This window comes from Mesocricetus auratus, unplaced genomic scaffold, assembly GCF_017639785.1.
Source record: "Mesocricetus auratus isolate SY011 unplaced genomic scaffold, BCM_Maur_2.0 Super-Scaffold_100676, whole genome shotgun sequence".
Lineage (NCBI taxonomy): Eukaryota > Metazoa > Chordata > Mammalia > Rodentia > Cricetidae > Mesocricetus > Mesocricetus auratus.
The window spans coordinates 25,967,431-25,983,841 of NW_024429266.1; the positions used below are offsets into that span (position 1 = coordinate 25,967,431).

Here is a 16,411-nt window from a genome sequence, read left to right on the forward strand (position 1 = left end):
AAAACTGAAGAATAGATCAATTTTAACAATCATTTTAACAGTGAGTTAAGATCATCACATGTTAATAGATGTATGAGGGAAGAGACAGAAATGAATTCAGGAAGGCTCATAAAGAATAACAATAATAAGTAAACCCCTTATCTAGTGGACAGCACAATTTGGATGTTAACTGTAAACCTGAGAAGGCTTTTAAAAGACTGACTGTGTGCCCTAGGTCATGCTTACATTTTCCATAATTCTGAGTGTGATGCTCCCCTGTGTTCCACAACTTTATGCCATTGTGGGCTATGATAACCAGCTTTATCCTTTCTGCTGATACGGTCAGTGTTCTCCTATTCTGGCATAATCTGCAATGAAACATCTGGCTGGGCTTCATCATAATTCAATAAATCTTGTCCTTTCCTCCCCTTCCCGCTGACCTTATGCTTATTAGTTCTTCGATCCTTCATTTCTGTGGGTCTTTGCACCCCCACTCAGGGGATTAAAGCAAAAAAGGGCAGGTGAGATATCTAACCCTTGACTAGAAGCTTCCAGCCCCCTCCTTGACATTGGTATCACCCTTTCATCTGCCAAGAGCCCACTCTTCCCACAAAAGCCTCAGCTCCTTGCTGATTCCTGCCTCCAGAAGTTGAACTACTCCATCTTTCTCTTCTGCTTACACTTCTCTGATATAGTAAATTGATGTTATGGGTCAGATTTGAAATGTACCCCACCCCCTCGTGTGTCAAAAGCTTGTTCTCCCATGCAGCCCTGTTCAGATGTGGGGCCTTGGAGAGTTACTGGACCATGAGGGCTCTGACCTCATTGATGGATAGATTAATGTATTGATAAGGCCATAATATGATGGTCTATTGGGAGATGATAAACTACAGCTTGTCCCGTTTCCCCTCTTCCTCTCCCTATCATTTACCATGAGGTCAGCCACTCTGCTCCACTGTGTGTACACACAGTGATACCCTGCCTCACTTTGAGCCCAAAGGCAATGGACCCAGTCAACCATGGACTAAAAACCTTGAGCCAAAATGCATCTTTCCTCCTTCGAAGTAGACTTTTTCCAGACATGGTTATACTGACAGATACTGACTAACACAGTTGTCCTTAGGTGTTAGAATTAATAGTACATTAATGTGTTAACCCCTGGGGCTATCCAAGTTGACGGGGGGGGGGGGGGGGGGAGTGTTTTTATAGCAGTTTGTGGAAAAGGTGTCGCCTTGAAGAAAATGTCCTAAGTTTCCTAAGCAGACATGTTGCATTTCTGTCACCTGCTACTTGGAGTATATGCCTGTTCTCAGAGGACTGCCAGACCAGCCGTGGTTTTTACATCCTTTACCCTGATACAAAGCAAGAACTGTAAGAACTCCCGTTGTCTGGGAGGAATTATCTTCACTTCAGATCCCCAGGGCTCAGCAAAGGCTCCCCAAGGAAAGGCAAAGCTCCATTAAGTACCCTTTGACGGCTGGGGATGAACCACAGATAAGTTTCACATAAGAAGAGTGGGTTCATAACTCAAGACACTTGCTGGAAGGACCTATCCCTACATTGCTGGAAACTGTCCCTAAATAGGACCGGAGACACACCTCAGAAGTATGGTCATACACAGAGCGGTGGGCGGGACCCTTAGCAATACAAAGTAATAAACACGTGACTGGAAATTCACGCTACCATTTGGTTTAAAAATTATAAATAGAAAAGGCTTCTATTTAAATGAAAAGAAACTGCCTGGATATAAAATGAAGTGAGCACCCCCCCAAAAAAAGAAGGAAAGCCCAGCCATCAAGACGCCCTAAGTGGAGAGAGGTCTCCCTGAGGAGCTAGGGTGTGGAGACCCAGCGTGAGGCCTCGATGATTGCTTGTAAATAATTAAGGTTTGTTAAGAAGATAACAAGCTGTCTCTTGAGAGCTAAATGGAAAGTGATACATCCCAGGAAGATAATGAAATGCTTGATGGAGCTGGCTGCCTGAGGCACACGCAGCGCATGATGGGAGCCCTGGGGAAACCGGCAGGAACGTGGCCACTTAGAAAAAAATCCATTTGCTCAGACAAACCACATACTCTTGCTTCGGGAGAGATGCTAAAGGCCAGACATGTTCTGGTGAGGAGAAAGAGAGGGTCTCTGAAGGGAAGAGGGCAATTCCCACAGGCAGGAAAGTTTGTCCTGACCCATCCACAGAGCAGCCTAGGTGCCCAGCTGGAGATGAGGACAGAGAAGGCATGGTAGCTACACTCATTGAACTGTTGGGTCAGCATAGATCCTTAGGAATATGAGTCTCTGTGTGCGAGCGCCTTCTTTTACCAGATGGTGTTCTCCTCTGTGCAGACTGTTTCTGACCGTTCTAGTACCCGCCACTCACTGGCTCAGTGCCCAAGACGTCTGCGCAGACCTGGGTACTAATTAGGAGCTTGTTGATTGAATAGCTTGTGGCATAATCCCTAACAAGAAGCAAGTAGATATCACTGTCAACCAGCACCCTAATGGAGCGTAATAGACTGTTAAGAGTAAGTGTGAAAGAGAGAGAAACAAGACGGGAGGGGGGGAATCGGGAAAGGGATTTTAATGGGAAAGCTTATTGAGGAGGTGAAACTGGTTATAGCCCTCGAGGGATGCCATTCACTGTGTGGGAGTCATGCGCATGAGGGAGAGAAGCAATGGGGGAAACTGTAGACACAACACCATCCCAATCCCGTGTGACTACACACAGGTGACTTCTAAAACAAGCCAGAAAAACAGCAGCAATAGCAGTTACCTTTGGACTTTGGATGTCAAAGGGCAGTTTGGGGCTTTGCCTTTGTGTGATTTCATCTAAGTTTCCTGCAGTGAACAGCCACAGCAGTGTGCCAGCTGCAGAGTCAAGTGGCGGTAAGAAGCCGAAGGCAGCGCAGGCAGCATACCGTGCCCAAGGGCTCGCCCGACTCGGGAAACAGGCCAGACAATGACTCTGGAGAAGGTTTCTGTAGTCCCCTCTGGACTGAGGATGGAGGGGCCCCAGCAGCCTGCAGGTTACAGAAAATGAGCTCCGAAAAAGGAGGAGGCTGAAGATAGAGGAGAGAATGGAGGGAGCAAGCCGTCTTGGGAACGCAGGGGATCATGGGAATGAATCGGGACACAAACGAACGTAAATCTCACTCAGGTGTTACCCACTCCCTCGTGAGGCACACATTAGCAAACTGGCAGGCAGGTGAGGGGCAGCAAGCTTCGGAGCACCAAGCCACTTCTCCTCCAGTGAACTGGGTGACTGTCCTAACCGGAAGTGCCTGTCTAGAATCGTGTCTGTGTCTGCCCATGTCAGATGTGCGTGGCATGCCTGACTCACCAAGGCAGAAGACAAGGTGTCCCAAAGATCACTGGGTGGCAAAGAGGAATCGGCTTAGGAGAAAGTCAGGTTCCAAGAGGGCTGCTCTGGGGACACAGGGACCTGGGAAAGTGGCACTGAAGGCAGGGAGAGGACAGAGGGGAACAAAGCTGAGTACTGCCAAGACAAGACAGCCTGAGAGCCACTGCTTTCACCTCCAGTCAGTATGTCTCTATACACCACGTCCCTGAAAACGGGAGTGCCTACTCCGAGGGAAGCGGCAACGCTCCAGCTAAAACACAGGTGCTGTGGAGGAGCGGACCCCGAGCCCCTCTGCAGCAGCAAGAGGAGCAGGTCTCTCTAGCTCGTCCCTCTCAGGCATCAGACTCTGGGCAGACTCCAGACAGGCAGTGCTGGAGAGGATGGAATGAGCTTAGAAAAGTGAAGCTTGGGGCTGGAGAGATGGCTCCGGGGTTAAGAGCACTGGCGGCTATTCCAAAGGGCCCGGGTTCAGTTCCCAGCACCCGCATGGCAGCTCACAACTGCCTGCAACCGAAAGATCTGGCATCCTCACACAGACCTACATGCAGGCAAAACACCAATGCACATAAAAAGAAAACTTTAAAAAAAGAAAAGGAAAAGTGAAGCTTGGAGAAGAGACTGCAAAGGCCAGTAGGCTTGCTGCCTGGAAAGGGGCAAGAGGGCAGGCTCACACTGACTCACACCACCAAGCAGGGCTCTAGGCTCCTTGCCAGAGGCGGGAAGATGATGGTGGCAGAGACAGGCCCAATTCTACTCTCTCAGAGTTCAGTCTTCTAGGTGAGTCAGATGGCAATAAATAAATAATCTCAAAACAAATGTGAAAACACCATGCTGTCAAGTGCCTCCCAACACACACACACACACACACACACACACACACACACACACACGCCTTACGAGCACAGACACTAGAGGATAAACAGCACCAAAAAGAAGAAACGGAAGGAGCAGATGTGTGTGAGGTGGTCAGGGTTGGAGAAACAGAGTGTAGCAACAGGACTAAAGGGTGCAGACACTCCACCCCACCCACACATGCACTGTCACTCAAGATAAACCCAGAGGCCAACCGACAACAAAATACTAGGGGCATGAGGGCAGCTTTGGGGAAACCTGCCACTTGGCTCCCTTTCAGTCAGATTACCATGACCACCCCTAAATACCGCCCTGCAAAGCAACTCTGGGGCCACACCGTAGACACAAGCACGAGTTAAGTTCAAGCCTGAAAGGCCATGACAGGGCAGCGGAAATCAAGCAAAGCGAATGATTCAAGCCACAGTGGAAGAGAGCCAAAGTCGTCAGCACAGGGTGTTGACTTGGTTTTAGGTAAAAGAGCAGGGCCCATCATGGGTGAGGACAACTCATGATAGTCCCCAGATCCTTTGAAGCCACACTTACCAAGGACATGGTCCTCCAGAACCTCAAAAGAGGGAGAGAGGGAGGGGGAAGGAAGGAGAGGAGAAAGGAAGGAAATGACTTCCCAGGGATGGTGGCACATGTCTGATCCGGCATTCCGGGGACAGAGAGACAGAGGCATAGAGATTGGACTGCCAGGTCAGCCTGGGCTGCACAGCAAGGCCCTGACGGAAAAAGTCGACCACCATCAACAGCAAAAGGAACTAGGGCTCCTCTCTCCCTCAAGTTGGAGTCTATAACTCCCTGAAAAGCAGAATGTGGCAGATTTTGCTGTGGCAAATTTGGGGGCCTGGGCACTCCCTAGAGCAGTCCTGGCTCTAGGTGTTTGCTCTTGGCCTCCTGTGGCAGCTTCCTGGAAGCTCAGGCTGTGGGCTGTGGACACAGGGAGCAGAGCCCAGGCTGGCACCAGCTTGTCTGCTACTGGGGTCCCATCATGAAAAGAAGCCTTCCACCACCAGCGAAGTCACCCAGCCAGGTTGTACACCACAAAGACCTGCCAAGCCCTGCCTGAGTTCCAGATCTCTGAGCAAACGAAATAGCAGCCTTATTTAAGAAGTAAATCCAAGGTGATTTTTTTACATTGCAATAGAAAATGTTGCAGATCACTGCTAGGTCTCTGCCTTCTGTTCCTGGATAGATGGAGTGTCACATACTGACACAGAGATCACAAAGGACTTAGGCTAACGGCTTACATCTTGAGTTTGGTTTTAGCCTGTGCGTCACAAGTATTTTGGGATATATAAGTCAGGAAGTTATATGCCTGTTGGTCGTATGGGACGCTAGCTTGGAGAGAGGTGGGGTTCAAGACTGGCATTTTGAAGTCAGCTGGGAGTAAGAAACAGCTAATGCTTTGGGGTGCAGATTCAGGTACAGAAGGGTGCTGAAGGATCAGAGTGTAGGCAGCCCTGACAGTCCAGGGGCAGAGGAGGATGAGGCTACAGAAGCTCGAGAGGACCAAGGCCCCCATGCAGGAAAGAAGCGGGGTTGTGACTCTTAGGAAGGAGGCAGAGATTGGCAGGGTGACACGCTGCTAAGGGTACAGGAAGGCAGGCATGCAGACAGAGCAGGCGCACATGACATGAGCGCTTGTGTGCTCCCAGGACCAGGCTCACTGCTGGGTTTCCAGAAGCCCTGGGCTGGGATCTGAAGGGTTCCACTTCTCAGCTTCTCAAACTGTGGCCCCTGAACATCTCCCTGCCCCGCCCCCAGCTGGGAGCTTGTTAGAAATAGAGCCTCATACCCCACCGTTGCAAGACCTTCCAGATCAGTACACATTTAATAAGATCCCAGGTACCCTGTGTGCACACTGGAGTGAAGAATGCAGGCAGCTGTGCAGTGATATATTGTTTATGGTCTAATAAAGATCAGAAAAGCAAAACTAGCCACACTTTTAATTACAGGACTGTGGATTCAAGGTCATGTAGGGCTACATGAGAAGGGATCAGTCTAAAAGAGAAACAGAGCTCACACCTTTAATGCCAGCACTGGAGAGGTATATAAGACAGAGCATGATCTCAGAGCTGGCATTCAGTCCTGGGCAATTAGTCTCCAGCTGCGTGGAGGACAGGCTCTCCCTGGCCCTGGTAGAGGTAAGAACTCTCTGGGGGCTTGGCTGCTTTGCTTTTCTGATCTTCAGCTTGAGCAGCACTATCTGTCTCTGGGTTTTTGTTATTCATACTACACAGCTGGCTTCCCCGAGTCAAGACACCAAAAGAGGACCCAGACAGCAGCTCTCAGGAATAATGCCAGAGGATGAAAACTGAGAGTAAATTCACACTCAGAGTACCAGGGCCACTGACCATGAAACGTCACTGCATTTGTAGCGGTGTAGCTGCAAACCCAGGCTGCATCTCAGAATCGTGTGGGTGATTTGTCAACAGTTGGAGAAGCACACAACCAGTCTGTCTGGATTCCGATTCAGAAAATACGAAGGAACATGGTGGATACAAATGGGTCAGAGTTGACAGCCATTATTCTGCCACTCTCCACCTCAGAACACATCCCTCTCTTCTTAGGCTGGCCATACCTCACATGTCCCCTCTAGAGCTGACACTGGTGCTAGTTGAGACATTGTAATTCTGATTGCATCTCTGACAGGCAGCATCGGGCTTCATCTGTGAGTACTGGCTTCTGCCTGGTGCCGGCAGCTGATGCCCAGGCTTCAGGTGGGAGGTGGACCTTAAGGATTAGACCCAGGACCCTGAGCAGGTGGAAAATGGGATTCCAGCCTTGCAGTTGCACTGCCCTGACTCTGGCCCAAATGCATCCTCTTGGGGTCGAGAGTTGCTGGACATAAGAAGGATACTCTCTGACAGTTTACAGACACTCACGCTTGAGGCTGGGCCCTCTACCTGCCCAGCCTGGGCTAGGCAACTGTGTAGAGCTCAGACTTAGCACCAGAAGAATAGAAACCAAAGAATTCCTAGCCTGTGAAGCCATTGGGAATGTGACATTTCAGAGAGTGGAAAGCAGCACTTTTAGGAAAACTCACCCTGCTGCGGACTGTATCTCTGATAACAGTGGCCCAAAAAGATTATAACATGGAGAACAGCCTCAATAAATCAACAACTCACACTTCCCAAAATGTGGCCCAGCAACTAGGAGTTATGGAAACCTTTTAATGTCAGGGAGAGAGAGACTAAAGACATTTTTCTCATCTGGTATGATGGTTTGCAATGATAGATTCCTTTGTTTTTCAAAGAAAAACAGTATTGTCCTAATTTAACATAGAAACAACAAAGAAATTTTCTGTCTTCTAGGAAGTGTGTACCTGTGTATGTTTATGTGTTCGTGTTTGTGGTCTGTATGTATGTGTGGGGGAGTGTTTTTGTGTTTATGTGGTCTGTGTGTGTGTGTGTTGGTGTGTGTCTGTGTTTGTGTGTCTGTCTGTATGTGTGGTATGTGTATGTGAGTGTGTGTCAGTGTGTATGTCTGTGTGTCTATGTGTGTCTCTGTGTTCTGTGGAGTCTACGTCTGTGAGTATGTGTGTGTGTCTGTTTCTGTCTGTTGCTATGTGTGTGTGTCTGTGTATGTGTGTGCCTGTTTCTATGTGTCTGTATGTATGTGTGTCTGTTTCTCTTTCTCTCTCTCTCTCTGTGTGTGTGTGTGTGTGTGTGTGTGTTTATTGTCAGATCTTGGTTCCTGGCAGAAGTGATCAATGACTTCTCCCTCTGGAGCCTTCCTGGTGAAATCCTTACACATCTTTTCAGGGGATCTGGTGGTTGAAAAAAATTCTGGACAGGAGGAGGGTTTTTCTAGCAGCTGGGGGGTGGTGATATGTGGTCAGGCACATGGTGGCTATTTGGATGATAACTAGGACTCATTCACACTGACTTCTGACTCATTTCTTGGCTCATTTTGGTCAGACCAGAGCTCTTAGATGATGGGTCACTAGCATCTCATTGACTTCTGGTTCCTGCATTTGTTCTGTCTAATAATATCAACAGTAATAATGCAGCGCCCATTGAGTGCTTCGATGCAGGGCTGATTCTAAGGTCTTTGCCTGCATGAACTGTGGGACAGGTACAGTGGTCATTTGATGCAGCATAAATTAGTAGTGTTTTACACACTATGGCACTGAGATTTCACAAGGTAAAGTAATTTTCCCATGCTGCCCACACTACAGCCAGACAAAAGAGATACCTAGTCGTGATAGCATTAAGATGGGGAGAGGCATCTACCTGATGGGAAGCTGTATTTTGTTAGGGACTGTATTTAGGAATATCAGTCCTTGATAATGAAAGCAGGCAAGTTTTAGGTCCCCCCTCCTCTCTCTCTCTCTCTCTCTCTCTCTCTCTCTCTCTCTCTCTCTCTCTCTCTTTCTGTGTGTGTGTGTGTGTGTGTGTGTGAACACGTGTGTACACAGATGTGTATGCTCATTCGGAGGCCAGGGGAGGATGTTGGATGTCTTCCCCAACACTTGACGACTTTTTCTGAGACAGGGTTTCTTACAGAATCCTAAGCTCCCTGTCTCACCTAGTCTGGCTAGCCATCAAGATCCAGGATCGGCCTGACTCCACTCAGCAACGCCGGGGTTACAGGCATGCATACCCATCCCAACATTTTTTATGTGGGTGCTAAAGCTTTGAACTCAGGACCTCTTGCCTTCACAGCAAGCACTCTGACCCACTGAGCCTCTTTGGTCATAAACAAAACAATACAAAACAAAACCCTCTGGGGCTCAGAAGTTAAAAGCATTTGTTGCTCTTGCAGAGGACCCAAGTTAGATTCCCAGTACCCACGTGGTGGTTCACAGCCATCCATAACCCCAATTTCAGGGGATCCAACAGGCATGCATATGGTACATATAGATACATCCAAGCAAATATTCATATACATAAAACTAAAATAAATCTGACAAGAATTCTAAGATGCCAACTTATACCACCTCCATATAACCTGTGATATCTTGTACTTCATCCAAGCCCAGTGAGCCTAAGGCTAGCTCACAGGCTCAGTGCCTCTCTCCCGACAACTAGCACAAACTATGATGGGCATAGTCAGGGAGAGAAGGGAAGAAGGTGGCCTCTGTGATTCCTACTTAGGCTTCCCCTCACACACTGCAGGAAGTGATGCCCTCCCTTGAGCCCCAGCGAAGAGCATTGCCTGGCCGCTTTTGGGTTTGATCTGTGACGGTACCGGGATTGGCAGTGACTATTCCAGAACTTGGCATCCTCTGCCCCACCACGCCACCCTTCCTCTTTGAGTAGGTAGAGCCCTGGGGGAGAAAAATGTGGTGGGCATGTGATTCTAAGCTGAGCTGGCAGGAGCTGGGGGGGAAGGGGGAAGAATAGAATATACATACACTTTATCAGTGTGTCAGGAAACACCCCCCAGAACTAGTTTTGCTGGCTGGGTTCACCCAGGGGTCACATGCCTCACACTCCAGGAGGAGGCCACCAGCCTGCTCCAGGCAGTTCAGAATTAAGGACACTTCTTATGCTAGGCTGGGCAAGTGACTGTTTTAGTTTTCCCCTCAACCAATATTGCTTCGTTTTAAGCACACATGGACTAGTACCAGGCTACAGAACATGGGATTTATGAACATGCGGTTTTATGAACATGGGGTTTTACTTACACACACACACACACACACACACACACACACACACACACACACACACACACAATAGATGGAAGTCCTGGCTCAGGAGAGAGTCAGGGAATCCCTGAGCCAAGAACGGGTGAGTCCGGGGTGGTCATTTCCTATCAGCCTCCCTCCCTGAAGGCAAGCATCCTCCATTCAGAGCTGTTGGCTGAGGCTGTTGAGTCCAAACTCCCCACCCCTAGGGCCTACACAATCCCTGTGCCCAGTAAATTGCTGAGTTGATGAGGAATGAGCAGCCAGACCATCTAGGTTGACGTTAAGGTGCCGTCTGCCTCAAGAAAATGGACCTGCCCCCCCCAAATGTGCCTACCACTAGACTTGTTAACTCCCCCTCAAGCCCTTGACCTGATCCCTCCTTCCTACAGACTGTCCTCCACCCCAAAGTCAAGGTTCAGAAACAGACAGGAGAGGAGCCAGGTGACCTGTAAGGACTGTGCTGGGTGGTGGCCCCGGTGGTTCTGGACATGCCAGGAAGTACTGAATCCAGGGCTAAACTAACACCGCCCCTCATCCACCCCCCACCCCCCACCGCCCTGCCCCCCTGAGGCTTCTGGGTTTCTCTTTCAGTTCCCCCCACCTCCTCCCCATGGTTCCTGGATCCTGGAAGCCAGGAACAGTTTCTGAGTTGCAAGCTGATGGCCAAACACAGTGGACTAAGGGGTTTCTGAGCTGGACTCCTCTCAGCACCCCCATCTCCTGTCAACTGCTTTCGGTGCCTGATGCCCTGATGCCAGAACTTCTGTCCCCAGCCTCACCCAGCCGCCCATCTCCACACTTTGCTATTTAGAGCTTAGTTTAGATTCAGCTGCAAACCCACAAACTGCTGATTCGCAGGGCTGGGGGAGGGTAAGGCGGTGGGGACCGGACGACTGGGACAGCTAGCTTCTCTGCTCCAGACTTCAGTGGGCAGAACAGGGAGTCTTTGCCCTTGGAAATGTACTTCCCAGTTTGTCCTTGCTCTGTGCAGGATATTGAGGATGTTTGTCCCTCTTTAAGTCCCCTAGAGGTGATATATAGGTGCTAAAACTTTTAAGATCAGTGGTTCTCAACCTGTGGGTCACAACCCTTTTCACAGGGGTCACCCAGAAAACACACATACTTGCATCAAGATTCATAACAGTAGCAAAATTACAGTTATGATGTAGCAATAACAATAATTTTATTGTTGGGGTCACCACAACACGAGGAAGTATATATAGTAAAGAATTAGGAAGGTTGAGAACCACTCCCCCAGATAGTGAATATATCTAGATCCACATCCTGGACTTTTTAGAACAACCCCTGATTTCAAATACTGTTTCTCCCCGGTCAGATATTTCTGACCCTTTGAGCTGCTTGTTGCAGCAATGGGATGGGGTTGTTTACTAATTAATTGAGATAAGAACTGTTTTAATTTTGGAGCAGGCCTAGAAACTGCCCCCAAACAAAAGGATTCTAATTCATCTCATTGCAGTGGGACACAGTACCTCTGGGACCAGGCGAGGTGAGGGACAGTAGGACAGCCTCTCCTTCAGCGATCTCCATCTCACCCATTCCCCAGGAGCGGGCAGGAGAGGGGCTTACTCACTTGCACAGAACATCCACAGCGCAGGTCCCACCTTCCCCAACATGGTCTTGCTCATTTTCTGCCCCAAGCCCAGGCTGGAAGTGGCAAGGCACTGGACAGGTCTGGGCAGATTGGCTAAATTACAGCAGCCTCTGGCCTGGTTCACCCTGAAGTCCCTGCAGCGTTCCTTCTGTTCACCTGTACCAGTCTGGGTCCACATGCCCCACCCTGTCAATGGACTGGCAAGTGAGCTCACCTATGGGGTGAGGCACGCACTCCACCCACTCTACCAAAGGCCTCAGCAAGAGTCTTCCCCATGGCTCCCTGAGCCAGCCATCTCTCTGCTTTCTCCCTCCTTAATAGGGGTGCAAAGTCCTGGGCTTCTCACTAGGTGTGGGCCTCTTGTAACTGACAGGAAGTTGTAATAAAAAGGGGACAGTCTCGAAAGTAAGATGCCAAGCTAGTAAAAGAAGGGTGTTGTCCACATTTGCTGAGGCGCATGAAGACCGACATTGTATTTTTCTCTTCCTTTCCTTTCTTCTCTGACACCCACACTAGGACAGAGACCTGGGTATGGAGGGCACAGGAAGTTCCTACACTGAGTTGGACACTCTGCCCGGGAAAGTAGGAAATACCCAAGAAACCAAGAATAAACTGACTCAGTTTTTTTTTGTTTGTTTTTTTTTTTTTGGTTTTTTTTTTTTTTTTTTTTTGGTTTTTTTCGAGACAGGGTTTCTCTGTGGCTTTGGAGGCTGTCCTGGAACTCACTTTGTAGACCAGGCTGGCCTCGAACTCACAGAGATCCGCCTGCCTCTGCCTCCCAAGTGCTGGGATTAAAGGCGTGCGCCACCAACGCCCGGCGACTCAGTTTTTTTTTTAAAGATTTATTTATTTATTTAATGTACACTAGTGTTTTGCCTGTATATATGTTGTGGGAGGGTATTGGATCTACTGGAGCTGGAGTTACAGACAACTGTGAGCTGCCAGGTAACCTGGGAATTGAACCCCGGTCCTCTGGAAGAGCAGTCAGTGCTGGCTGGTACACACTGAGACATTTCTCCAGACCCCCTGACTCAGTTTTCAACACTAAAATCATTTATCCTGTGAATCGCTCAGTCCCAAGACATTGAGGTATTTGTCACCTTTAAATGTAACAGATGAACCATAGCACTTAGAGACAGAAGCAGGTGGATCTCTGAGAGTTTGAGGTCACCCTGGTCTACAGGGTGAGTTCCAAGACAGCCAAGATTTATAGTGAGACTCCCCCTGAAACAAACAAACAAAAGGACAGGTGCTACAGGAAACAGCTGTCCAGGAGGGCTCTCTGATCAGGTCCTGCCACAGACATTAGAGAATAAACACAAACGATATTATGTCATTTAATTTTTTTCATTTATCAAAATATCCCAGAGTCTTTTGCATTCATATATAAACACTACTGACTTCTGTTTAGTGGGTAATAATATCACACTGGATGTGTTCTCCTCCAAGTTTGTTCACATGTCCACTAAGTTATCGATCTTGAACTCCCTGGTTTCTAGAGGCTCTTTGTATTCTTGAGAAACTTGCTTCTGGATAAAGTGATGACTGCAAATGCTTTCCTGGCTGTTGCCTTGTATTCTGAATTCCTTGTGTAAATTGCTTGAAGCAGTCTTTTCTAGCTACTAGACTCAGTCTGCTCACAAAGGTTGTTGCTTTCTATTTATTACACTTTGCTTAGTCACATTGTTGCATTCTCTAATTGTGTAAAACACTTTTTCAGTTCTGATATTTCATGACACCATTGCCAGCTTACTCCTCCTAAGACACAGTCCCTCTGATGCTAGGTCTCTGCTCCTGCCCTATTGCTGACTCCATAGAACTTAACAACTGAATGTCTGCAATTTAATTGTTCTTTAAGGTGTGGTAGGATTCATTCTTTAATGCTCCCTCCCTTTCAAGAGTTGTTTCTGGAGTATTGTCACCTCTGTTCTGACTGTACTTGGACATTTCCTTATAGCTGCAGCTCATCCTTTCCTTCCCCAGAACTCTGTTCTCTGCAGTTCCTCTCCACTATTACATCAACTCTGTTTCCTCTAACTCACCCTTTAAACACCTGCTCATACGTCATTTCTCCTATGAAGCCTTCCCCGGCTTCCCGGTTCAGGAGGGCTTGCTCCTTCCTGTTTCTTCCAAGTTTCTTCTAGGTCCAGAACTTCACTCTGTCTTACACTTCAGTTATATTTAGTCCGTGTCTCATGCCTCCTAATAAGCTGTGAGCTCATTCATTCATTCAGCCAAATTTCAGATGGCGTTATACTGGGCACTGTTCCATCTAGCTTCTAACAGGATGCTTCTAACTAACTCAGTCAAGCACAGGGCCTGATGCATAGGAGACAATCAGTAAATATCTACAAACGTGGAGATGGGCCGAAAGATGTATGAATGAAGGTGTGCTCACAGAATGTGGAAAGGGTGAACTGGAGACAGGGGAAACAGGGAGACGGATAGATGGAAGGGTTCGGAGTCCCAGGAAGTTTAGGACGAGAGGGTGAACTGTCGGGCTGCTGGGTATCGTTGGGATGGTGTCAGGAGTGTCATGAGATAGGGTAGGTCATGAGTTCTTTGAAGCTTATGAAGCTCTCAGAATTTTTATGTTGTAACCAGGGGCCATGAATGTTGAGGCAAAGATGTGAAGGAGAGGTACAACCTGCCTTAGACATTCCTGTTAAAAATGTCAGGCTGATTGCAAGCCGTGACCTCTCTTCAACCACACCCTGATGCTCTCCCCCCACCTAAGGACTGGCCTGTTCTGTTTAACTGATATTTTTCTTTCCTAGACCTCTTCCAGATGCTGTGAGGCCAAGGTAAGTTTGTTTATTACAAAGGTGCTGATTTGGGCTGTTTTAAATGGGGCAGCCTCCTGCAGGAGGAGATGGGCTTCGGTCCACAGTGTGAGCCTGTTCTAAATCCACTACTAAGCATCAGCCAGGAGGGAAAGGGTTAAATGAAGCCTGCATTCCTTCCTCCCTGAGAGCTGCCACCCGATGGGGCCAGAGGCTAAATTTAGAGGCTGGCTAAGGTTTCTTGCTAACAGCTGTCGCTCAGAGCAGAAGCCCTCCAGATCGGAGAAAGCTTGGTCCTCTCTAGCTGGAGCTTCTGGGCATTTTCCTGGGGTCCTTGGCCCTTGCTGTGTCCCAAGGTGAGTGTTTGTCTTCTCAAGTCTGCCATGGTGGGCTGGGACTTAGGCTCAAGTGGGTGCCAGTCTGCCCTGAGAGTCAGACCACAGACATAGCTGAGACCAACTCTCAGGGACATTTTGTGCCTTAATAGGCTATGGGATGGCACCTCGGCCCAAGGCCCCGAGTGACACAGTGCCACTGAAGGGGGCCTGCTGTCCCTTCCAGTAAAGATAAAGGGTGTGTACATCCGTGTAGTTGGAAGGGAGTCTACAAGTGTCCCTTTTAGTCTGGGGAACCGGCTGTTTCTTCACCCCCTGCACTACCGTTAAGGTAAACTCCTGCTTCCCTCTCTACTTCCCTGCTACTTACTTCCATGAAAGGCAGCAAGTTGTCACATTGTCACTTCTCAAACATTGTGTCACTTCATGGTGTCCTATGAACAACAGCCGGGCTCCATCTTATCGGTTTCCCTATGGGTCCTTTACCCATTGGGATAATAGCATGCAGTGCCCTCCCCAGTCTCAGTCCACCAAGGTGACATTGGTGACACACCCCCTCCCCCTACAAAGCCTCTGGAATCTGACTCCTTAACCAGTCTTTTCCTGGCAAACAGACCGAGGCTGAAGGCTATCATGGCGACTGGTGGAGACCCAGAGGAGGAGCAGGTAGTTCCAAATGAGGAGGATGAAGCTGATGTGAGAGCCGTGCAGGCCCGCTATCTCCGGAGTCCCTCCCCAAGCCAGTAAGTGGGCCATGGCTAGTGCCACGCGTGTCACTCAACATGATGCTGGGTTCTACTCTCCATGGTGGCAAACTAACCGCATTGAGGCATGGTGGGGGCCAGACCTTGGTGTCTCCGGGATGTGTGGTGCTGTGGACTGGCAGGGTGGGGGTGGAGGGATGACAGACACATGGGGAAGGACCAAAGGCTTCTGGGAAGTGCTGTTGCTGGCTTGAACCTGGGAGTAGGAATTTGGCAGGTCTGCTTACAGGGTGTGCTTGATTCACCAGCTGGGTGGTGGGTGAGCGGCTGAAACGCCAGAGAGTGTAAGAAGAGAGATGAAGAAGGAAAGAGGCCCATGGGTCAGGTTGGTTACTAAAATAATTTTCACATTCACAATGGAGCTGTTGCTTTCTAAGAGATAGAAACACCCTGGAGCAAATGGCAGGATGCCAGTGCCGGAGATAAGCATCTGTTAGAATAGTCCTCTGCACTCTGTAATGAGTCATTTCTGTTCCATCAAGAGCATTGACGATTTAGGATGATGTAGGTAGACAAATTCATGTGAATTTCTAAGAAAACACATGGGACTAAAGGAATGCCATTGGGCAGTAGTGACTGTTCGCTGGATAACGGCACTCGCCGCCAAAACAGACCACCTGAGTTTGATCCCCAAGTTCACATAGTAGAAGGACAGAGCTGACCCCTGTAAATTGCCCTCTGACCTCAACATACGATCCATAGCATGTATTCCCTTATCCCACCACACACAGAAATAAGTGTAATTTTAAAAAGCAAAGAAAAAGGATCCATGTGTGGTAGCACATGTCTTTAATCCCAGCACTTGGGAGGCAGAGGAAGTCTGAGGCCAGCCTGGTCTGCAGGAGACCAGGAGAACCCTGTCTCAAAAAAGGAAAGAAAGGGAAGGAAATGCTACAACAAGTGCATATATGCCTGTTTTCTTCTGCTGTGATTAAGAAAAGACATGCTTCTGAGCATAGCCCTGTCACCAAATGATGTGAAGACTCACTAAGCCCTTGTCTCCGTGTCAATCAAAAGAGAAGCCTGACCAAAGAATCTCAGAGAACTCTGATTTCTCCCCCTTTTTCACCTGGCACGCCTTAGAACTG

The 16,411-nt window shown here is 48.6% G+C and overlaps 2 protein-coding genes across 2 annotated transcripts in view; one reads left to right on the forward strand and one right to left on the reverse strand.

Moving 5' to 3' along the window:
* Nucleotides 1-11,734, reverse strand: part of Gpa33 (glycoprotein A33) — a 43,677-nt gene extending 31,943 nt beyond the window's left edge. Inside the window, 1 exon segment of the mRNA XM_040738357.1 lies at nucleotides 11,421-11,734. Coding sequence (XP_040594291.1) covers nucleotides 11,421-11,619 — 199 coding nt within the window. The 5' untranslated portion in view covers nucleotides 11,620-11,734.
* Nucleotides 11,735-14,478: 2,744 nt separating this feature from the next.
* The window catches only part of Styxl2 (serine/threonine/tyrosine interacting like 2), a 31,082-nt gene continuing 29,149 nt past the window's right edge, over nucleotides 14,479-16,411 (forward strand). Inside the window, exons 1-2 of the mRNA XM_005071396.4 lie at nucleotides 14,479-14,580; nucleotides 15,174-15,302. Coding sequence (XP_005071453.1) covers nucleotides 15,193-15,302 — 110 coding nt within the window. The 5' untranslated portion in view covers nucleotides 14,479-14,580; nucleotides 15,174-15,192. The remainder of the gene's footprint in view (nucleotides 14,581-15,173; nucleotides 15,303-16,411) is intronic.